Genomic DNA, 25629 nt, shown 5'->3' on the forward strand with positions numbered 1-25629 from the left:
CTCATCACCCATGTTAGGGAGGCACATGCGGGGAATCCATCAGTCCTTTCTTTTGCCGGCTTAGAAAGGGTTACTTTACCCGCCAGAGGGGGAGATCTACATAAGCTACTGCTTAGACAGGAAGCTAGGTGGATTATACGCACTCAGGCCACAGGATCTGCGGGGTTAAACGATAGAGTTGATATGGCTGTGTTTCTGTGATCCCCGCAGAGATTTACTGTCATCTGCCGGCTAGTATATATTTGTCTGTTTCCTTGTGTTCCCCGTTTGGTGTGATTAAATTTCAAGCCGCTTTTTGAGGGGAAAAAATTGTTTGTTATTTCTATTAAAAAAAAAAAAAAAATCGCAGAAAAAAATCGTATATAAAAAAATCGCATACACATACAAAATAGTGTTAAAACTCGCGCTATGGTTAGTATGTGATACATCGCTAGTAATTATTGTTGCAGGAGTATTACTATTTTTATTCCATGGATTATCTCCGTTCTTTATTTAAATAACGATATTTATATCTCCATTGTTATATTTGTATTGATTCATCAGCAAAAATCTTGTTTTAATTCACAGACATTTGGCTTCCAGCCTTGTGTATTTTGTCTGTTTATGTGTTGCACTAGTCACCATAGAAGCTATTGTATTTTGTCAGCTGTCAGGGATTGGAGGCGTGAGGGGAGGGTGTGTTTACCCACCTTTATCTTGCCCACGTCATTTCCTGACACCTGAGACCCGTTGAAGCGCTACTGTCGGTGCGAAACGGCCGTTGTCTTTTCCCTGCTCACCTCCTCATCTTTCCTGCTCCCCCGTGCCGTCAGCATGTTACTTGCACTGTAAGACTCTGTGTATATAGAATATAGTACACCGCACACTCTGTATATATTTTTGCAAATAGTGAAGGATTTATTTATATAAAGTAGAATTAGGTGACATGAAAAGCGACCAAAGGTAATTATAATGACGTTTCGGCCCTGCCAGGGCCTTAATCATATAATCGCTAAAGAAAAAAATAAAGAACAAACAAAAAAGTACATGAACATACAATATATGAAATACACCGTATATAAAGTCCAACAAAAATAAAGTTCCCATCCTGGATAAGAGAGAAAAAATGCAAAATAAAATAGAGGGGAAAAGGGGGGAGGGAAAAAATTGTCATAGTAACTGTAGCGTAATCTGATATACTTCCATAATATATAACACTTCGTATGTCAGCAAGAAAGACATGAGGTTAGAAACATGATAACAGGGTAAGGCTAAGACTCCTGAAGCAAGACCATATGACAGTACACTTGGGCAATATAACTAGATGCAATTTACCTTCAATGTGCACAAAAGAGAGGAAAAGATCCTGGTAGGTAGAGGCATATACTGTGGAGAAGACAGAGGTACGTGAGATGGAGGGTGTATAGGGAGGATACATAGATAATGAGAGGCTATAGGTGAAATGCTGTATAATATATACCTTGGGTGCCAATAAGCTGTGTGTATATCTCGCAAAGAGAGCCCTGTAGGGGTCTGTATGGCGTAGTACTGTAAGGGAAAGGTACGTAAATAAATGTAATGGTAGCTAAACCAGTGGATGGTAGAAGAGGGGAAGACCTATTACCTTTATAAGTGCAGTAGATATGCGGCGCTCCCGCGCCCTGCAGTCAGTGTGTGGTGTGGCTGGCGCTGCTGTGTTATGAAGGCGCAAACCGGAAGTAGGACCTGCGGTACCGGAAGTGATGCAGGCGGCTCTGGAGCGCTACTGCGCATGCGTGGCCGGCGATATTGTTGATGCCTGGTTGCTGGGGAACTCAGGCGCTCCAATGCACAGCCATGGAAAGCGAAGCCAAAGCGCTAGTGTGGGCAGTGTCACCTATGATAGCCTGGTATAGTGGTGGCATAGAAAGTGTAGGGCAGGCACTAAAGGTAATAAATTGGACTAAGTGCTAGAACTTGTAATGTAGAAAAGGGTAGTGCATGTAAAAAAGGACAAAATACAGTGTGGCAGAAATAACATGAGCGATAATATGGGTACAATTACTACACACATGGATAAACAAGGGGTCATGTATGAAATGAAAATATGAAATGAAAATATGGACATAGCTAGAGTAATGTGGCTAGGGGACTCACCGGGGTGATCAACGGATCTGCGGGGAAAGAAAAGGACAATATCAATAGGCTTAAAGAACTATATCAGCCAATCTATTTCCCTATTAAGACCCCTAGGTGCAAGTGTATCCAATGTATATATCCAATAAGTCTCCCTAGATTTTAATTGTTTGATATGATTGCCGCCCCGTCTAGGTCGGGGTACCTGCTCCAAAACCTGGAATTTGAGTTGGGCCACCGTGTGTCTCGCCTTAATAAAGTGGTCAGGCAGGGGAAGCCATGTTTTGTTACATCTGATGGTGGACTTATGGCTAGCGATTCTATCGCGTATATGTTGCGTGGTTTCGCCCACGTACAGTAGGCCGCAGGGGCATTTGATGGTATAGACCACGAAATTAGAATCGCATGTGTAAAATCCACGGATGGGATATGACTTCCCAGTCCTAGGGTGGGTCACGTTGTCTGATTTTATTACGTTTGAGCAAGCAGCACAGTTCAAACATGGGAAGGTCCCGTTGCGTCGTGAGCCTAAAAATTGTTGGATAGGTATCCGGTGTGTGCTGCCCATGTCAGCCCTGACAATCTGATCGCGGATATTAGGTGGTCTCCTCGTGCTCATAAGTGCGGGTACCTTAAAAGACGGGATTTCGGGGTGGGCCCTACCTAGAAGGGGCCAATGTTTTTTGATGACGGAATATATTTTAGTCATGAAGGGATGATGGGTATGGACAAACGGTATCCTTTCTTGGGGATAACGTGGCGTGGGGCTAGTGGGTGGACCGTAGGACCTGTTGAGTTCCTGCGTCAAGAGAGTAGAAGGATAATTCCTGTCGCTGAATTTCTGTGCCATGGACGTTAATCTGACTTGTCGCGTCTCGGGGTCCGTTACAATGCGGGACACTCTTTTAAATTGAGATCTGGGCAAACTGTTTTTTGTGGTGGTGGGATGGCAGCTGGAATAAAGTAGCAGGCTATTACAGTCCGTGGGTTTTGTATACAGGTCCGTTTGTAGGAATCCGTTGGTGTCCTTCAATACCAAGGTGTCCAGGAAAGCAATTTCTGTTGCATGGGTATGGATAGTGAATTTAAGTTCTTGGAAAGTGGAGTTGAGGGTAGAAAAGAATGAGTCGAGGGTATCTGATGACCCTGTCCAAATTAGGAAAACATCATCTATGTATCTACAGTAGTCTAAAGCATGTTGGGAAAAGGACTCATTATTATAGACGTAATGTGATTCAAAGTAATCCATATACGCATTAGCGTAGGCCGGAGCCACATTAGAACCCATGGCGGTCCCGCACAACTGGACATAATATGTGTCCTCATATAGGAAATAATTTTCAAATAAGACCATATTCAGAAGTTCAAGACAAAAGGATATGGCATTCTGAGACATATCAGATCGTTCCAGGAGCTCTCTGGTGGCTCGTATACCTTTCTCGTGGGTTATGGATGTATATAGACTGTTCACGTCCATGGTGACGAGAAGGCTGTGGGGAGGTACCTGATGTATCTGTTTAATTTTCTCTAGAAATTGGTTGGTGTCTAATATATAGGATCTAGTGTTTTTTGTTAGTGGTGTCAGGATTTTTTCGAGAAATACGGACAGTGGTGAAAGGACTGAATCGGTTGAGGCCACAATAGGTCTGCCAGGGGGGTTCTGTAGAGATTTGTGTATTTTAGGAAGGACGTAAAAAACTGGGATTATTGGGTGGGGGTTCTGTAAGAATGTAGCCGTCTTACTATCGATAGTACCGTTGTCCAGGTATACTCCAACGAGGTCCTTGATTTTTTTGGTGATAACTGTGGTGGGGTCTCTAGGAATGGACCTGTAGGTATTGGTGTCTGACAGTTGCCTAAGTATCTCGCTACGGTATTGTGACCGGTCCATTACAACTGTTGCGCCCCCTTTGTCAGCAGGTTTTATGGTAATTGTATTATTAGACCGTATTGCGGAGAGTGCCTGTTTCTCTTCAAGTGACATGTTGGTATGTGTTGGAAAGAATCCCAATCTTTGTTCATGTGATAAGGATTTGATGTCACGGTCTACAAGAGAAATAAATGTTTCAACGGCATGATAAGAGTGAGGAGGTGAAAAGGTGCTGACGTTACGAAGTCCCAGAGAAGAAATGGATAATGCCGGGATGGTGTCAGAAAGTCCGGAGGGCCTGCCAGCTGTGTCCATTGTTGGCATGTTGCCAAAGTGAGTCTTAAGTCTAATCGATCTGTAGAATCGATGCAGGTCCTTTTCAAGTTGGAATGGATCCCAGTGGGGTGTCGGACAGAAAGATAATCCTTTCTGTAGGACCGTTAGTTCCGCTGGTGACAGGGAATAGCTGGAGATGTTGACCACTTGATTGGTTGGCTTACCTGGCTTCGGGTCACCATTCTGTCGCCGCGCTCTTCGGGTGGGTTTGTTTGATATCGTCCGCCCCTGCGGCCTGTGGCTAAAAAATGTTGCCTGTTGGAACCGGTGGAGGAGTCGCTGCCGGAGCTGAAGGATCCTGGTCTCCTGGAGTTGTAGCGCTGTCGCCAATTCGGGGTGTTGGAGGAGTCGCTCCATCTGTACACTTTGTCGTTAGCGTAGTCCTCACTGTCTCGCTGGAACTTAAGTCTCTTTCTTTCCTGTAGGTTCTTCTCGAACTCTGCGATGGCTTTGTCCGTTTTTGTTTTGAGTGCGGTCCAGTCCGTAGATGAAAGTGTGGTAGTGAGCTGGGTCTCGATGGCCTGGATACTTTTTTGAACGTCAATAATTTCCTTTTGGAGGTATTCAATTGTCAGGACAATAATGTCTAGTGAGCATTTATTGAGAATTTGTTTATACCTGTCACAGAATTCAGGATTGTCTGCGAATAGAGTAGGTCGCAGATTACATCTCAATCCTCTAGGAATTTTGTTCTGACGAAAATATTCGGCAAGGGTAGTGCAGTGCAAGTCATATGAGACTAGCTTACGCTTAGTCTTCTCGTAATCCCTGGTTCTCAAATCCGTTGCAGGTGTTTTGAGGAACTCAGTGGAACCAGTTACTGATGAAATGATACTGGCGCTAGTGGCTGTATCGTAAGCAAAGGTGGTAGTGGACATTAGGGCAACCCGGTGCAGCAGCCAAGACTATAGCAAGATATGTAGAGAAAATTGGCGCGCACTCAGGGTAATAAGGGAGCGAGGTGCAGGTGTAGTGGGCTATGACAGCCCTACGTACATATAGAATATAGTACACCGCACACTCTGTATATATTTTTGCAAATAGTGAAGGATTTATTTATATAAAGTAGAATTAGGTGACATGAAAAGCGACCAAAGGTAATTATAATGACGTTTCGGCCCTGCCAGGGCCTTAATCATATAATCGCTAAAAAAAAAAATAAAGAACAAACAAAAAAGTACATGAACATACAATATATGAAATACACCGTATATAAAGTCCAACAAAAATAAAGTTCCCATCCTGGATAAGAGAGAAAAAATGCAATTTTTTTCTCTTTTTTTCTCTCTTATCCAGGATGGGAACTTTATTTTTGTTGGACTTTATATACGGTGTATTTCATATATTGTATGTTCATGTACTTTTTTGTTTGTTCTTTATTTTTTTCTTTAGCGATTATATGATTAAGGCCCTGGCAGGGCCGAAACGTCATTATAATTACCTTTGGTCGCTTTTCATGTCACCTAATTCTACTTTATATAAATAAATCCTTCACTATTTGCAAAAATATATACAGAGTGTGCGGTGTACTATATTCTATATGTACGTAGGGCTGTCATAGCCCACTACACCTGCACCTCGCTCCCTTATTACCCTGAGTGCGCGCCAATTTTCTCTACATATCTTGCTATAGTCTTGGCTGCTGCACCGGGTTGCCCTAATGTCCACTACCACCTTTGCTTACGATACAGCCACTAGCGCCAGTATCATTTCATCAGTAACTGGTTCCACTGAGTTCCTCAAAACACCTGCAACGGATTTGAGAACCAGGGATTACGAGAAGACTAAGCGTAAGCTAGTCTCATATGACTTGCACTGCACTACCCTTGCCGAATATTTTCGTCAGAACAAAATTCCTAGAGGATTGAGATGTAATCTGCGACCTACTCTATTCGCAGACAATCCTGAATTCTGTGACAGGTATAAACAAATTCTCAATAAATGCTCACTAGACATTATTGTCCTGACAATTGAATACCTCCAAAAGGAAATTATTGACGTTCAAAAAAGTATCCAGGCCATCGAGACCCAGCTCACTACCACACTTTCATCTACGGACTGGACCGCACTCAAAACAAAAACGGACAAAGCCATCGCAGAGTTCGAGAAGAACCTACAGGAAAGAAAGAGACTTAAGTTCCAGCGAGACAGTGAGGACTACGCTAACGACAAAGTGTACAGATGGAGCGACTCCTCCAACACCCCGAATTGGCGACAGCGCTACAACTCCAGGAGACCAGGATCCTTCAGCTCCGGCAGCGACTCCTCCACCGGTTCCAACAGGCAACATTTTTTAGCCACAGGCCGCAGGGGCGGACGATATCAAACAAACCCACCCGAAGAGCGCGGCGACAGAATGGTGACCCGAAGCCAGGTAAGCCAACCAATCAAGTGGTCAACATCTCCAGCTATTCCCTGTCACCAGCGGAACTAACGGTCCTACAGAAAGGATTATCTTTCTGTCCGACACCCCACTGGGATCCATTCCAACTTGAAAAGGACCTGCATCGATTCTACAGATCGATTAGACTTAAGACTCACTTTGGCAACATGCCAACAATGGACACAGCTGGCAGGCCCTCCGGACTTTCTGACACCATCCCGGCATTATCCATTTCTTCTCTGGGACTTCGTAACGTCAGCACCTTTTCACCTCCTCACTCTTATCATGCCGTTGAAACATTTATTTCTCTTGTAGACCGTGACATCAAATCCTTATCACATGAACAAAGATTGGGATTCTTTCCAACACATACCAACATGTCACTTGAAGAGAAACAGGCACTCTCCGCAATACGGTCTAATAATACAATTACCATAAAACCTGCTGACAAAGGGGGCGCAACAGTTGTAATGGACCGGTCACAATACCGTAGCGAGATACTTAGGCAACTGTCAGACACCAATACCTACAGGTCCATTCCTAGAGACCCCACCACAGTTATCACCAAAAAAATCAAGGACCTCGTTGGAGTATACCTGGACAACGGTACTATCGATAGTAAGACGGCTACATTCTTACAGAACCCCCACCCAATAATCCCAGTTTTTTACGTCCTTCCTAAAATACACAAATCTCTACAGAACCCCCCTGGCAGACCTATTGTGGCCTCAACCGATTCAGTCCTTTCACCACTGTCCGTATTTCTCGAAAAAATCCTGACACCACTAACAAAAAACACTAGATCCTATATATTAGACACCAACCAATTTCTAGAGAAAATTAAACAGATACATCAGGTACCTCCCCACAGCCTTCTCGTCACCATGGACGTGAACAGTCTATATACATCCATAACCCACGAGAAAGGTATACGAGCCACCAGAGAGCTCCTGGAACGATCTGATATGTCTCAGAATGCCATATCCTTTTGTCTTGAACTTCTGAATATGGTCTTATTTGAAAATTATTTCCTATATGAGGACACATATTATGTCCAGTTGTGCGGGACCGCCATGGGTTCTAATGTGGCTCCGGCCTACGCTAATGCGTATATGGATTACTTTGAATCACATTACGTCTATAATAATGAGTCCTTTTCCCAACATGCTTTAGACTACTGTAGATACATAGATGATGTTTTCCTAATTTGGACAGGGTCATCAGATACCCTCGACTCATTCTTTTCTACCCTCAACTCCACTTTCCAAGAACTTAAATTCACTATCCATACCCATGCAACAGAAATTGCTTTCCTGGACACCTTGGTATTGAAGGACACCAACGGATTCCTACAAACGGACCTGTATACAAAACCCACGGACTGTAATAGCCTGCTACTTTATTCCAGCTGCCATCCCACCACCACAAAAAACAGTTTGCCCAGATCTCAATTTAAAAGAGTGTCCCGCATTGTAACGGACCCCGAGACGCGACAAGTCAGATTAACGTCCATGGCACAGAAATTCAGCGACAGGAATTATCCTTCTACTCTCTTGACGCAGGAACTCAACAGGTCCTACGGTCCACCCACTAGCCCCACGCCACGTTATCCCCAAGAAAGGATACCGTTTGTCCATACCCATCATCCCTTCATGACTAAAATATATTCCGTCATCAAAAAACATTGGCCCCTTCTAGGTAGGGCCCACCCCGAAATCCCGTCTTTTAAGGTACCCGCACTTATGAGCACGAGGAGACCACCTAATATCCGCGATCAGATTGTCAGGGCTGACATGGGCAGCACACACCGGATACCTATCCAACAATTTTTAGGCTCACGACGCAACGGGACCTTCCCATGTTTGAACTGTGCTGCTTGCTCAAACGTAATAAAATCAGACAACGTGACCCACCCTAGGACTGGGAAGTCATATCCCATCCGTGGATTTTACACATGCGATTCTAATTTCGTGGTCTATACCATCAAATGCCCCTGCGGCCTACTGTACGTGGGCGAAACCACGCAACATATACGCGATAGAATCGCTAGCCATAAGTCCACCATCAGATGTAACAAAACATGGCTTCCCCTGCCTGACCACTTTATTAAGGCGAGACACACGGTGGCCCAACTCAAATTCCAGGTTTTGGAGCAGGTACCCCGACCTAGACGGGGCGGCAATCATATCAAACAATTAAAATCTAGGGAGACTTATTGGATATATACATTGGATACACTTGCACCTAGGGGTCTTAATAGGGAAATAGATTGGCTGATATAGTTCTTTAAGCCTATTGATATTGTCCTTTTCTTTCCCCGCAGATCCGTTGATCACCCCGGTGAGTCCCCTAGCCACATTACTCTAGCTATGTCCATATTTTCATTTCATATTTTCATTTCATACATGACCCCTTGTTTATCCATGTGTGTAGTAATTGTACCCATATTATCGCTCATGTTATTTCTGCCACACTGTATTTTGTCCTTTTTTACATGCACTACCCTTTTCTACATTACAAGTTCTAGCACTTAGTCCAATTTATTACCTTTAGTGCCTGCCCTACACTTTCTATGCCACCACTATACCAGGCTATCATAGGTGACACTGCCCACACTAGCGCTTTGGCTTCGCTTTCCATGGCTGTGCATTGGAGCGCCTGAGTTCCCCAGCAACCAGGCATCAACAATATCGCCGGCCACGCATGCGCAGTAGCGCTCCAGAGCCGCCTGCATCACTTCCGGTACCGCAGGTCCTACTTCCGGTTTGCGCCTTCATAACACAGCAGCGCCAGCCACACCACACACTGACTGCAGGGCGCGGGAGCGCCGCATATCTACTGCACTTATAAAGGTAATAGGTCTTCCCCTCTTCTACCATCCACTGGTTTAGCTACCATTACATTTATTTACGTACCTTTCCCTTACAGTACTACGCCATACAGACCCCTACAGGGCTCTCTTTGCGAGATATACACACAGCTTATTGGCACCCAAGGTATATATTATACAGCATTTCACCTATAGCCTCTCATTATCTATGTATCCTCCCTATACACCCTCCATCTCACGTACCTCTGTCTTCTCCACAGTATATGCCTCTACCTACCAGGATCTTTTCCTCTCTTTTGTGCACATTGAAGGTAAATTGCATCTAGTTATATTGCCCAAGTGTACTGTCATATGGTCTTGCTTCAGGAGTCTTAGCCTTACCCTGTTATCATGTTTCTAACCTCATGTCTTTCTTGCTGACATACGAAGTGTTATATATTATGGAAGTATATCAGATTACGCTACAGTTACTATGACAATTTTTTCCCTCCCCCCTTTTCCCCTCTATTTTATTTTGCATTTTTTCTCTCTTATCCAGGATGGGAACTTTATTTTTGTTGGACTTTATATACGGTGTATTTCATATATTGTATGTTCATGTACTTTTTTGTTTGTTCTTTATTTTTTTCTTTAGCGATTATATGATTAAGGCCCTGGCAGGGCCGAAACGTCATTATAATTACCTTTGGTCGCTTTTCATGTCACCTAATTCTACTTTATATAAATAAATCCTTCACTATTTGCAAAAATATATACAGAGTGTGCGGTGTACTATATTCTATATGTACGTAGGGCTGTCATAGCCCACTACACCTGCACCTCGCTCCCTTATTACCCTGAGTGCGCGCCAATTTTCTCTACAGACTCTGTGTATAGACACTGTAATCATGCCTCTGATGATAAGGAGCCTGCTGAAAACTCCTTCCTGGCAGAACAGAAAGTATGAGTCCAAAATAGCCCCAATGACCAGTGTGGAAATTACAGGATTACTTAATTTCCTTAATTAATTAATTTCCTTAATTAATTTTGTGGTCTTTTTTTAAAAAAAGATTGTGATATGAAAAAAATGACTTTTTTTTTAAATACACACAACACAAAAACCTGATTTAAATAATAGGTAATTTCCTGATGACTCAATCCTTTTAAGTGTCAATGTGCAGAATCAATGCATAACCCAAGAAATATAATTTGTACATAGTTTGTACATAGGATGTGAACAGAGGCATAGCTGGGGTTTTGGTCCAGGGGGGGCGAAGCTTCTGAATGGGCCCCTAACCAGGTAACCTTGATTACAACTCGGTGACGCGCCCTAGTACTGGAGGAGAACCTCAGCAGATGACCGTGCTGTTACTGAAGATAATCTCGATATAAAGACCAATATGGATATTACCGCCATATGGTCAGTGGTAGATACCAGCCCTACAGAACATATAAGAGATCACTGCACAGTTACAGATAATGCCTTACCGCTGATGTCCTTTCTGATGGAATCTTTCATTTTTCCCGTCTTTTCCATCTGTCCCAGACCGGTATGACAACTTCTTCCAGCCAGGACTCGTCTGCAGAGAATACAACAAAGACACATTTCACTTCTCATATTCCAGCCCCATCACCATCTATTCCCAACCTGCACAAACTCCTCATCCTACTGATATCTCAATACTGAGCCTCTGCTGCCGTATGTGTCCCTATTATTGCCACTGATACCCCAATACTGAGCCGCTGCTGCCGTATGTGTCCCTATTACTGCACCTGATACCCCAATACTGAGCCGCTGCTGCTGTATGTGTCCCTATTACTGCACCTGCTACCCCAATACTGTGCCACTGCTGCCGTATGTGTCCCTATTACTGCACCTGATACCCCAATTCTGAGCCGCTGCTGCCGTATGTGTCCCTATTACTGCACCTGCTACCCCAATACTGAGCCACTGCTGCCGTATGTGTCCCTATGGCCGGCGTCACACTTGCGAGTTTTACGGACGTAAGAGCGCAGAAACTACGTCCGTAAAACTCGCAAAAAATACGGCACAATTATTCTCTATGCCCCTGCTCCTATCTGCCGTATTTTACTGATCAGTATTATACGGCTTTCTACGGCCATAGAAAATCGCAGCATGCTGCGTTTGTCACCGTATTGCGCAAATAAAACGCCAATGAAAGTCTATGGAAGCCCCAAAAATACGGATTACACACGGACCAGCAGTGTGACTTGCGAGAAATACGCAGCGCTGTTACAGAGAAAAGCCGGTAATTCAGTGCGGTGTACAGTAAAATCACACTGACAGCTTACAGTAGAATAGGTAGAATAAATATGTACACATAGAATAGGTATATATATATATATGTCAGTGAGACACATATATGTATATATATTCTTACTTCATGCAGCCGCGATATAGCAAAAAGCCGGTAATTCAATTACCAGCTTTTGCTTTCTCCTTCCTAAAACCCGACATGATATGAGACATGGTTTACATACAGTAAACCATCTCATATCACCATTTTTTTTGCATAATCCACACTACTAATGTTAGTAGTGTGTATCTGCAAAATTTGGCCGTTCTAGCTCTTAAAATAAAGGGTTAAATGGCGGAAAAAATTGGCGTGGGCTCCCGCGCAATTTTCTCCGCCAGAGTAGTAAAGCCAGTGACTGAGGGCAGATATTAATAGCCTGGAGAGGGTCCATGGTTATTGGCCCCCCCCTGGCTAAAAACACCTGCCCCCAGCCACCCCAGAAAAGGCACATCTGGAAGATGCGCCTATTCTGGCACTTGGCCACGCTCTTCCCATTCCCGTGTAGCGGTGGGATATGGGGTAATGAAGGGTTAATGCCACCTTGCTATTGTAAGGTGACATTAAGCCTAATTAATAATGGAGAGGCGTCAATTATGACACCTATCCATTATTAATCCAATTGAATGAAAGGGTTAAAAAAAAACACACACATTATTAAAAATTATTTTAATGAAATAAAAACAAAGGTTGTTGTAATATTTTATTTAACGCCCAATCCAATCACTGAAGACCCTCGATCTGTAAATAAAAAAAACATAATAAACCAACAATATACTTACCTTCCGCAGATCTGTAAAGTCCAACGATGTAAATCCTTCTGAAGGGGTTAAAACATTTTGCAGCAAGGAGTTCCGCTAATGCAGCACTGCTCCTTGCTGCAAAACCCCGGGGAATGAAGCTAAATATAGGTCAATAATCTATATTTAGCTTCATTTGCGGTGAGGCGCCCTCTGCTGGCTGTTCATAGATCGTGGGAACTTACCTAGAAAGCTCCCAGGCGTAGCGCTCCTTCTCCCATCAATGCGATCAGCTGTATCGGCTAAATACCGGTACAGCTGATCTTCCGATGACGGCGGGGGGCCCACTGCTGGCACAGGGGCCCCCCACCTGCTCAGGGGCCCCATAGTGGCAGAGCAGGGAGATCGATTCTCCCTGCTCTTCCGCAGAATGTAATTGTATACAGTTACAGTAGCGTAGCTCCGGGTGGGCCCCCTCTGAGCACCGGGCCCAGAGCGCCCGCACAACCCCCCAACCCCCCCCGGTAGCTACGCTACTGGATGTGAATTCTGATTTTGCATATATATTACAAAACTTTGTTAATGGGACCAATCATGAATCTTGACAATTAGAGTATCTGCACAAGATGTCTTTTTCAGGTTTCAAGTGACTATGCTCCGTAACCTGCCTGAAAAAGAGCTAAATAAACATTAAACAGAATGAACATATGCATTTATATGTAAATACGACTTGCTGATCATATCTTGAGCTTCTTTAAACTTCTTCAGGTTTCCATAAACACCAAGTGGTTAAAAGAATTGTCCTGAGCATTCTTCAGGTGTCTTCCACTTCATGGCTGCTAATCTAACTTATTCAATACAACATCACAAACAAAAAACTACCAAAAAGATGCTTTAGAACAAAAGATGTCGGCAAAAACTTGCTGGGTTCTCATGTGTAAAAGACGTCATGTGCACATACACGTACAGCAATTCTGTGTGTCTTGATGTCTTCATTTCATCATTCTTGGTTTATTGCTATATCTCATCTGTTTATATTGAATAAACTGAACACTTGTTTAATAATACAGTAATGTAACATGTTGTGTTGTCTCTTGCTTGCAGCGGCACTGTGAGCAGTCTTCATTCAAGAATTGATACACTGGAGAAATCTAATGCAAAACTTATTGAAGAGGTAATGCAATTAAAATAGAGATTGGAAAATGTGTACTAATCAGATCAGGCTGTGGGCAGTTTGTGCATGAATCTGACAGGTGCAAAAATGCTGGCACGCTCCATAAGTCATAGCATTATGGGGATATTATTGGTAAGCTACTGGAGAATAACTTTGAAGTGCAGCACCATCTGCAGCTCACACTAACGCTAACGCACCATAGCACAGAATAGTGGCTTTGCATGCTCTTGCATGGACCTCTGCACAGTAGGCCTTAAAGGGACTCTGTCACCTGAATTTGGCGGGACTGGTTTTGGGTCATATGGGCGGAGTTTTCGGGTGTTTGATTCACCCTTTCCTTACCCGCTGGCTGCATACTGGCTGCAATATTGGATTGAAGTTCATTCTCTGTCCTCCATAGTACACGCCTGTGCAAAGCAATCTTGCCTTGTGCAGGCGTGTACTATGGAGGACAGAGAATGAACTTCAATCCAATATTGCAGCCAGTATGCAGCCAGCGGGTAAGGAAAGGGTGAATCAAACACCCATAAACTCCGCCCATATGACCCAAAACCAGTCCCGCCAAATTCAGGTGACAGGTTCCCTTTAAGCCCCCATTCTTTGAGAGATCCACAGTCCGACAAAAGAATCGACAGTGGAAATCTAATAAGTCTAAGCCTTGTCCTTCCCGACATCATCTCTGTTGGGGAAGTCTGGAGAGTTTGGACTGTCAGCTGATACCACCGATAATGGTCGGTTTGGCTAAATTATGTCAAAGTATATGGAGGCCTTGAGTCTACGTTTTATTTGACACTCGATACAAGTATTTTTTTCCTTGATTTTCACTGTAATACCATTAACACTCTGTTACCAGAACAGTTGTCATAATAGTGAGAAGGATTTTCCTATGAGTGTTGGAAAACTGATGGGTGGTGCTAGAGAGCGCAGCATTGCAGAAATCACTGAGCACCGCAGGTGCTTCCAGCTAGGAATACTGGTGTGGCTATGACTTTTCGTTCCAGTTAGGCTACTTTCACACTAGCGTTAACTGCAAACCGTCACAAAAACGTCTTTTTCCCGAAAAAACAGATGCGTCAAAAAACTGCAAAATGTATGCAACGCATACAGCATTTCGACGGATCCGTCGCAAATCCGATAAACGGTTGCGTTGAAATGCTGGATGCGTTGCATCCGTTTTTACCATCCGTTGCATCCGTTTTTACGACGGATCCGTTGTTAAAATGGGAGGCACCAAAATTTGATTGGCTACTGGAAACTAAGGGAAATCTATATACTGACTGTATTTACAGCCCATCTTTGAGGGTTTTAGTTTAGTGGCAAGGATGGATGGTGTAATTGGGAGGATTTCGAGTTTGGTTACTGAAGTTATATTTGAGACGAATCGCCTGGATATCATAGTGCGGGAGAAGGAGGCGGCAGCAGAAAGACGGAGGATGCAACGGAGAGTGCGACGATTCTGGATACATCCAATCAATGAGCTGCGGATGACCAGGGGTGTCCAGTCCACTCTCTATCTGGAGTTGCGGTGCAACCCACTGAAATTCTTAAATTATGTACGGATGAGAATGGAACATTTCGATTATTTGGTTGGAAAACTAGAGGATGTCATCCAAAGGCAGGACAAAAGGATGAGGCTTGCCATCACACCGGCGGAGCTGCTCCTGGTGACACTGCGGTAAGCATCTTTTTTTTATGTGATTGCTCATATTGAATGTTATTACATGCTGCAGACAAAACTGGGCAGACACATTGCGCAGCATTTTCTGCAGCATGAAATTTTTTGGTTTGTTTGAGGCCATTCCACTGGTTTTTTTTTCTTGTGTCATTGCTCATATTGAATGTTATTAAATGCTGCAGAAAAAACTGCGCTGACACATTGCGCAGCATTTTCTGCAGCATGTAATTTTTTGGTTTGTTTGAGGCCATTCCACTGGTTTTTTTTTCTTGTGTCAGTGATCATATTGAATGTTATTACATGCTGCAGAGAAAACTGCAAACTTTTTTTTGGTTGATGGTCTGTGCAATTTTTTTTTACATTTTTTTTTCTTTTTTTTTGCAGCTTCCTAGCTATGGGTGAGTCTTTGACTTCACTCCATTTCCAATTCAGGCTGGGGATTTCCACTATTGGCGGAATTGTGAAGGACACATGTCGTGCGATTTGGGACACTTTACAGCCGGAGTATATCCCACAACCAACAATAGAAATCTGGTTGAGAAGTTCCGAACAATTTGAGACAATTTGCAATTTCCCAAATTGTGTTGGTGCCGTGGACGGCAAACACATAAGGATTGCTAAACCGGCAGGAACAGGATCAGAGTACTATAACTATAAAAAATACTTCTCCATTGTACTCATGGCTATTGCTGACGCCAACTGCCGATTCCTTGCTGTGGACATAGGAGCGTATGGCCGGTCCAACGACTCACAAGTGTTTAAAAACTCTCCGATGGGTCGCTGCCTGTATGGAGATACATACAATTTCCCGCCAGCAAGACCGCTCCCAGGAACAAGTGAACCAGCCATGCCATATGTGTGTGTAGGTGATGAAGCCTTTCAACTGTCGCCGCACCTACTGAAACCATACAGCAGCCGTGAATTACACCGTACCAAGCGGGTATTTAATTACCGTCTTACTAGAGCAAGAAGAGTAGTAGAGTGCTCTTTCGGTATATTGACGGCAAAGTGGAGAGTTCTGCTGACGGCAATAAAACTGGAAACCAAAACTGTAGACGATGTTGTCAAGGCATGTGTGGTGCTCCATAATTTTGTTATTTCAAAGGAGCCCGTTACCTTGGATGACGAACAATTGGAGACATCCTTGTGGGATTACCGCAGTGCCTCTGTTCGCTCCACCAGTTCTGTTACTATGATGAGGGACCAGTTTGCGGATTATTTTTTGTCACCTGTTGGGCAGATTCCATGGCAAGACATGATTGTGTGACATGTTTTTCATGGCTTTTGTTGTTTGTCAAAATTGTGTTTGTAGCAACAACAAAAAAAAAAAAAAAAAATCCACAGAGTGTGGTTTGCTTGGTAATATAAAACCATTTTGTTATACCTTTAAAACGTCTGGTGTTTCTTTTCATTTAACCTTTAATATTTACCTTAATGAATCAACACACACACAGTAGATTTTAAACCAGAAAGATTTTTATTTATAACCTTCTTTTTTTTTGTAATTTTCAAAAAACTTTTTTTTTCTTTTCAAAATATAATTTTGTTATAACATGTTAATAATTTTTAAATACAAAAGTTTACAGGTCTTGGTAGTGTCGGGTGGAGTAACTATGGGAGGAGGGGCTGGAATGTTGGACCACGTCGGTAGGTGGGATTGGGGAAACCCTACTTGTTTGGTCTGCAGTGGAAGGGGGGTGAAAAGCAGGAGGCCGACCAGAGGGGGGTTGTGTTGGGGTAGGTGGAAAACTTCCTGGGGAAGGAAAGCTGGGCAAGGAAGAAGAAAACACTGGGGAATACATTTGGGTTGTGGGCCGGGTTGGGTATTGGGACTGATGTTGATATTGGGACTGGCGGTGATATTGTGGGGCATGGTGTTGAAATTGGGACTGGGATGTGTGGGGGTAGATTGTGGTTCGTTGATGACCTTCAGAAGAGCGTTATGGCAGCTATTCATTACCCGCATCTGCTGATCAAAAGAAAGCTTTTCCATGCTCCTGAGCATGGACTGAAAAAAAAAGATTTGCTGGAGCTTGACTTACATCTAAATGCAGCCTATCCAAGCGACTGCTGATTTCATGGTGGTTTTCATTCATGCGTGATTGCACCATGCTGAAACCAGCAGTCACTTGTTCTCCCAAAATTTTAAAAGAATTTTGGAAGCCTGCATTTAGATGCAAGAACTCAGGAGCATAGCTCCTTTCCTGACCCCTCTGACGCTGCTGCCACGAACCTAACGGTGGTGTAGAGGTGGCAGGGTCAGAGGGGTGGGGTAAAGGGAACGCTATCTGTTGACCATCAGATGCGAGTAAGAAAGGCTGCGCTCCAGTGGTTGAGGTGGATGAAGTGGAGGGGACAGAGGGTTGAGAGGTGTGGGGCCTACTGACGTGGTCCCCGGTGGCGGACTCAGGAGGGATCGCTTCAGAGGGCGCAGAGGTAGATGCAGGCGCACGGTGGCTGGAGAAGGTGCTGTGAAAGAAAAAAAAAAAATTAATATATTGATATGAAAAAGCCCGGACTGAAACAAAAGTTTTGTGATTAGACAGGTTCTTACTGGGATGTTGAATACTTACACTCTACTCAGCATGGCTTCCCTTAGGAAGGTGAGGTTAGGGGCATATCTATACCTCCTCTTCTTCCTTCCTGCTGAGCCACTCGGGGCCTGCATCTCCTGGTTAAATTCTCTCTTAAAACGATCCCTCAGTGACCGCCACCGCTTCCTAACCTTGCAACCTGTGAAGACAGGAATGAAGAAAAAAAAAAAAATTGGTAAATGCAAGACATTACATTCAGCTCTAAACATCACTGAAAAGTGAATACTTACATAGTTTGCTCTGCTGCTGTGGAAGAAGGTCCTCCCACCTCGGAAAGATGTTCCGGCATACTTCCAACCAGAGCCGACGGGTGACACTGGTATCAGCATACCTGCGGTCAGCCATGTTCCACAGTGGCTCCCGCTCGCGAACCTCCTCGATGAGGGCTTCGATTTCAATATCTGAATCTTCTGCGGGAGCACACTGTGAAGCCTGTGAGAAAAAAAAAATAAAGAAATAAAAATTAGTAGACTGAAACAAAAAAAATTAACAATCGAAGCCCCACAAAAAACCAACTCACTGATGGCCGACCGCGGCGTCGATTCCGCCGACTCTGGGAGCGCCTGGGAGAACCTTCATGCTGTGCTGGAAGTTCAGCAGCAGCAGCAGCAGCAAGAGACTGAAATAAAGGATAAAAAAAATTAGCTTTAATGTATGTATATGTTTTCTGTATTACTTTACATGTGAAATTATGTTTTGTGTATGGTGCAGTATGATGTGTGAAGCAAGTGTTTCACCACTACTTACACTTGGTTCCTCCTCCACTTGCATGTCTCCACCCGTCTCGGTCCCTTCTGACAGCTCCTCATCGGATTCTGATTCCTGTTTAAACATAATAAATGCATGTATTGAATAAAAATGATGTAAATTAAAAAAAAAAAAAAAGTTTTACTTACCGATACCCGCTGTTGCTGTGGAGGAGGGCTGTCAGAAGAGGACATTGTGTGGCTGTGGTCCTGGTGGCTGTGGACCTGGTGGCTGTGGACCTGGTGGCTGTGGTCCTGGTGGGTCTGTAAGTTAAAAGACACTTGCAATCTGCTCTACACATTGAAGTAGCAGATTTGGGGTCCTCAAAACTTACTTTTAAGGATGCGGTCCTGGTGGCTATGGCCAGTGGCTGTGGTCCTGGTGGCTACTGCCGGTCGGTGTGGTCCCTACTCTATCTGCAATATAATAAGTATAATGGATTTATAGTTAGACCACCGCAGAACTAGGTAATGTTTAACAATAAACACCCTGTTAAAATGTGAGAAATAGGTGAACACCAAAACCCAAAAACAGGTGCACGTTATACCATTCTTTTCCATGTCCCAAAAAAAAAAAATTTTAAAATGTGAGACGCCTTTAAAAATATTTTTAAGTTATTTAAAAAAAAAAAAAATTACCTCCCCCAAAAAACCTTTCAAAGGATAACCTTTAGTAAAAAATGAGCCCTCAACCAACTCTGTATTGCATGTGTAACCATTGGTACATACACCTGTTTTAAATTTACCTTTATGAAATTATACTACGGACAATTTTTTAATAAACCTTTTATTATTTATTTATTTATTTTTATTTATTTTTTTTAAATCACAATGGAGCAGAAATGCTCTTTATTTTAAATACAAGTACATCAACTGGGAATGGTTTCAACCGTAAATTTAAAAAATCAACACTTTTTTTTTTAAACAAAAAGAACTCACACATTCTAACCAAGCTGCAGACCACTAGGCTTTGCAATAATACATCAGATTAAAAAAAAAAAAATCACACATGCTGCACAAACCACTATACTAAAGGTACCGTCACACTGAACGATATCGCTAGCGATCCGTGACGTTGCAGCGTCCTGGCTAGCGATATCGTTCAGTTTGACACACAGCAGCGATCAGAATCCTGCTGTGATGTCGTTGGTCACTGCAGAAAGTCCAGAACTTTGTTTTGTCACTAGACTTCCTGCAGACATCGCGGAATCGCCGTGTGTGACGCCGATTCAGCGATGTGTTCACTGGTAACTACAGTAAACATCGGGTTACTAAGCGCAGGGCCGCACTTAGTAACCCGATGTTTACCCTGGTTACCAGCATAATAGTAAAAAAAAACCAAACACTTCATACTTATCTTCCGCTGTCTGTCCCTCGGCACTCTGCTTCTCTGCCCTGTGTAAGCACAGCGGCCGGAAAGCAGAGCGGTGTCGTCACCGCTCTGCTTTCCAGCCGGCACTTACACAGGGCAGAGAAGCAGAGTGCCGAGGGACAGACAGCGGAAGGTAAATATGAAGTGTTTTTTTTTTTTTACTTTTACGCTGGTAACCAGGGTAAACATCGGGTTACTAAGCGCGGCCCTGCACTTATTAACCCGATGTTTACCCTGGTTACCGGCATCGTTGGTCGCTGGAGAGCTGTCTGTGTGACAGCTCTCCAGCGACCAAAAAGCGACGCTGCAGCGATCCTGATCGTTGTCGGTATCGCTGCAGCGTCGCTCAGTGTGACGGTACCTTAAGTAAATACATCAAAAATCAACATTAACCAATATGGCATTGACAAATGCACATGCAACCAACAAGACGCACACATACATACCTGCAAGCAGAGTCTTAACGCAAGCATAACACATGAACAGGCGTAATATTGACGAAGGCATAATAAGGTGCAGGCACGTGAACACATACATACAAAAGCACACAGCAATACAAAAATACACACACACACACACACACACACACGGCCATCAGTCCTCCGGCTGGAGCTTGATGTCTTCACAGTGGCAGGCCTCAGGGTAGATCTGGACTGTAGCAGGGCACTGGCTGTTGCAGGACGACGGCAGGCCACAGGTTGGATTCAGGTTTTAAAAGCTCTTGCTGTAGTCAGTACGGCATACACAAATGCGCACACACACACACAAAAATGGCAATATACTCACACTGTTGGAGTGTGTCTGGTCCTTGCTGCCAGGCTGGGGTCTTGGTGTCCGGCTGGGGTCTTGGTGTCCGGATGGGGTCTTGGTGTCCGGCTGGGGTCTTGGTGTCCGGCTGGGGTCTTGCTGCCAGGCTGGGGTCTTGGTGTCCAGCTGGGGTCTTGCTGCCAGGCTGGGGTCTTGGTGTCCGGCTGGGCTCTTGGTGTCCGGCTGGCTGGAGGCTTCTTCTTTCTCTGGGTCTTGCTGGCATATGTGGGGGTTGAAGGCCCAGACCAGGTTGATATAGATTTGGGGATGTCTGGCCAATTAGATAAAAAATCCTGTTTCTGAGCATGCTCAATAGAAAAAAACGTATTGCAGCGCTGCATTGCGTCGTACGACGTGTCTCGACGCATCCGTCGCTCATAGACTTTCATTGTAGCAAAAGACGCATGCCGACGGATGCGCAGAGACACGTTTTATTGTCGGAGCCAAAAAACGTTACAATCTACGTTTTTCCAGACGACGTGTCGCCTCTTTTCGACGCATCCGTCGAAAGACGTATACCGACGAATGCAAATCCGTCGCAATGCGTCGCCAATACAAGTCTATGGGGAAAAAACGCATGCAGCAAAATATTTTGCTGCATGAGTTTTTTCGGCAAAACGACGCATTTTAACGTATTGCAGTTAACGTTAGTGTGAAAGTAGCCTTAGGGAGAATTTGGTTTTCTCCCCAAATGCTCAGCAGGGGTAATTAGCGTCCTGCTTTGGCCTATGTGGCAGTACCACATCCTATTTAAACTCTCACCAGTCCCCTGGGAGTAACCAGTTATTTTATTTGGTTTCCGTATACTGCTAGTGTTCTCCTATGCTATTGTGTTCCAGACACTCCCTTGGCTGATTTCCTGAGCTCATATTCTCTGTATTCCGTGTGGTAGAGCTGCTCACTCGACTGCACACAGAGGTAGACACAGGTACACTGCGGCTTTAAGAACTTCCTTGGATTTATTGTAGGCAGCATAAGCTAAGGTGTGACTTAGGCCGGCGTCACACTGGCGTTTAAAACGGCCGAGTGCAATGCGATAAAAAATCGCATTGCACTCGGACCAATATTAAGTTATGGGTCCGCTCCCAGCAGCCGACTTTTTGTCGGCCGTTTTTCTCTTTCCGAGACAATCGCAGCATGCTGCGATTGTCTCGGACCGAGGAAAACTCGCGGCTCACTCGCACCCATATAAGCCTATGGGTGCGAGTGAGACAGCGCACACCACTCGGATAACATCCGAGTGATGTGCGCTATAAGCGGAACCAAGCAATGGAGGAGATGGAGAAAGTCATTTCTCCGCCTCCTCCGCAGCTGTGCTCCGATCCTCCCTGTGCGAGAGAATCGGAGCACAGATGCATGACACTCGGCTCCTCCTCTGCTGCGGGCAGGAGCCGAGTGTCATTAGCATATCGCATCCGATGCTCTCGCATCGGATGCAATACGCTAGTGTGACGCCGGCCTTACTCTTCTGGCCAGCAGCTACTCAGTGGATGCAACCTAAGAGGACCTGCTGTTTGTCCAGGTCCTTGTATAGGGGTTAAAAGGTGAACACTCAGGTTTTTATGTGACTTGATACAGAGGGAGCAACTAGCGCCAAGTCTATTCAATATTGCCTTTTTGATCTGATCAGACAGACATTACAACCGATGCATCTATTTTAGAGGTCTTAACTCCATACGACTGGATGATTACCAGGTGTTAGTGTAGTTTTGCCCATATAGTGTAATGAGTGAAAAATGAAATATTGAATAAAGTGTTCAGTGATTCAGACTTTAAAAGTCAGCTGCAGATAACCACATATAGACCAGCACCAGGGAACATTAGTTTATTGTTTCCATCAAAACATATTACAATTATAGTACATTATCCTGCTGTACAATATACTGATTTTTCTGCGTATCATGCATATGTCCTGGACAGTCAGCAGCACATAGGTGGTACTTGACTTAATGTGCTGCTGACAGTCCAAGCAAGAGATGAGCACAAGATTCGGTATCTCTTGTACACGATGAAGGATTATGGTTCCAAAATGTCCCTATAATTGCAATATACACATATGAAACCAACAGATTAATGTTTCATTGGCGTCTATGGTGCTGTTCTATTTAGAGAATTAAAGTCCACTCGGACAGTGGTGGACCTGAAGGTATATATAACATCTTTATATAAGGCCCATATACGGAGAGATCAGCATATGAATATACAGTGCCTTGCGAAAGTATTCGGCTCCCGGAAACTTTTCAACCTTTTTTCACATATCATGCTTCAAACAAAGATACCAAATGTAAATTTTTGGTGAAGAATCAACAACAAGTAGAACACAATTGTGAAGTTGAACGAAATTTATTGGTTATTTAAAATTTTTGTGGAAATTCAAAAACTGAAAAGTGGGGCGTGCAATATTATTCGGCACCTTTACTTTCAGTGCAGCAAACTCACTCCAGAGGTTCATTGTGGAACTCTGTTGTCCTAAATGCCTAATGATGATAAATATAATCCACCTGTGTGTAATCAAGTCTCCGTATAAATGCACCTGCTCTGTGATAGTCTCAGGGTTCTGTTTGAAGCATAGAGAGCATCATGAAGACCAAGGAACACAACAGTCAGGTCCGTGATACTGTTGTGGAGAAGTTTAAAGCCAGATTTGGATACAAAATGATTTCCAAAACTTTAAACGTCCCAAGGAGCACTGTGCAAGTCCTCATATTGAAATGGAAGGAGTATCATACCACTGCAAATCTACCAAGACCCCGCCGTCCCTCTAAACTTTCATCTCAGACAAGGAGAAGACTGATCAGAGATGCAGCCAAGAGGCCCATGATCACTCTGGATGAACTGCAAAGATCTACAGCTGGGGTGGAACAGTCTGTCCATAGGACAACAATCAGTTGTGTACTGCACAAATCTGGTCTTTATGGAAGAGTGGTAAGAAGAAAGCCATTTCTCAAAGATATCCATAAAAAGTGTTGTTTAAAGTTTGCAACAAGCCACCTGGGAGACACACCAAACATGTGGAAGAAGGTGCTCTGGCCAGATGAAACCAAAATCGAACTTTTTGGCATCAATGCCAAACGATATGTTTGGCGTAAAGGCAACACAGCTCATCACCCTGAACACACCATCCCCACTGTCAAACACGGTGGTGGCAGCATCATGGCTTGTGCCTGCTTTTCTTCAGGAGGGACAGGGAAGATGGTTAAAATTGATGGAAGATGGATGGAGCCAAATACAGGACCATTGTTGGAGAAAACCTGTTGGAGTCTGCAAAAGACCTGAGATTGGGATGGAGATTTGTCTTCCAACAAGACAATGATCCCAAACATAAAGCAAAATCTACAATGAAATGGTTCACAAATAAACTAATCCAGGTGTTAAAATGGCCAAGTCAAAGTCCAGACCTCAATCCAATCGAGAATCTGTAGAAAGAGCTGAAAACTGCTGTTCACAAACGATCTCCATCAAACCTCACTGAGCTCGAGCTGTTTGCCAAGGAAGAATGGGCAAGAATTTCCGTCTCTCGATGTACAAAACTGATAGAGACATACCACAAGTGACTTGCAGCCGTAATCGCAGCAAAAGGTGGCGCAACAAAGTATTAAGTTAAAGGGGCCGAATAATATTGCACGCCCCACTTTTCAGTTTTTGAATTTCCACAAAAATTTAAAATAACCAATACATTTTGTTCAAGTTCACAATTGTGTTCCACTTGTTGTTGATTCTTCACCAAAAATTTACATTTGGTATCTTTATGTTTGAAGCATGATATGTGGGAAAAGGTTGAAAAGTTCCAGGGGGCCGAATATTTTCGCAAGGCACTGTATTTAGTTCTCTGTCTGTGGTTACTTTGTTCTCCAACATCCAAACTGTGTTTGTCTTTCAGTTGGCAATAGCGCAGAATAATATTATCAAACTTCAGGAAGAAAATCACCAGTTAAGGAATGAAAACGCCATGATTTTCATGAGAGCGCAACATCTTGAGGTAAAGAGGAGTAAGCCAAGTTATTTCAGCAAAAGATTACACTTTAATCCTGCTACAGTGGAAGCATGAATGTTACCTGATGCCCATATAGATGCCGTATCTTAACCACAGATCATTGGATATCATTTTAAATTAAATCATTTTACATACAGGCGGCCAAAGCTGAAATTGAAGCCGAGCAGATGTACAGACAACATCCGGGACATGGAATGAGTGAAATCTTTACTGACATATGTACTGACCATGACGAATCACAGCTGGCTCAGGTACGCTGAAGGCAATATGGGATGAAGTGATAACACATCCTCAGGGGCTTTCTCACCATATCATGTGCAGTTAATGTCTGATTGTGGGGTCTTACCACTTGGATCCCACCAATACCTAAAACAACTAGGCTTTCTGTTAATGGTTATGTGCACAGTACATCTTTAATCTCAGTGAGAAGGTTGGTTTTACATAGGAATGTGTTAGGGCTGGCGGAACGCACCAAATAATTATAAGGTTGGTATAAGGTGCGTTCGCAGCCCGGGGTCCACCGTGCAGACATGACATTTGCTGCTCGGTAATAGCGGACAGTATATGGCAGTATAATGTGAACACACACAGGTTAGCTTCACCTGGTATGTAAGGAAGCTAACCCGTCACAGGGCCGCAATTCCGCAGAGTGAACACTAGTGTTTGGTCACAGGACTCTGCACAAGGACACGGGGTTAGAGTCCCTCCAGACCACTAGCG

General features: G+C 43.8%; 1 protein-coding gene across 9 annotated transcripts in view; it reads left to right on the forward strand.

The window, feature by feature from the left end:
- RUFY2 (RUN and FYVE domain containing 2) overlaps nucleotides 1-25629 on the forward strand; it is a 192566-nt gene that overhangs the window by 48688 nt on the left and 118249 nt on the right. For all 9 annotated transcript variants that reach the window (XM_069753425.1, XM_069753424.1, XM_069753423.1 and 6 more), the window contains 3 exons: nucleotides 13652-13721; nucleotides 24796-24894; nucleotides 25047-25160. In XM_069753425.1, coding sequence (XP_069609526.1) covers nucleotides 13652-13721; nucleotides 24796-24894; nucleotides 25047-25160 — 283 coding nt within the window. The remainder of the gene's footprint in view (nucleotides 1-13651; nucleotides 13722-24795; nucleotides 24895-25046; nucleotides 25161-25629) is intronic.

Source organism: Ranitomeya imitator, chromosome 2 (assembly GCF_032444005.1).
Source record: "Ranitomeya imitator isolate aRanImi1 chromosome 2, aRanImi1.pri, whole genome shotgun sequence".
Taxonomy (NCBI): domain Eukaryota; kingdom Metazoa; phylum Chordata; class Amphibia; order Anura; family Dendrobatidae; genus Ranitomeya; species Ranitomeya imitator.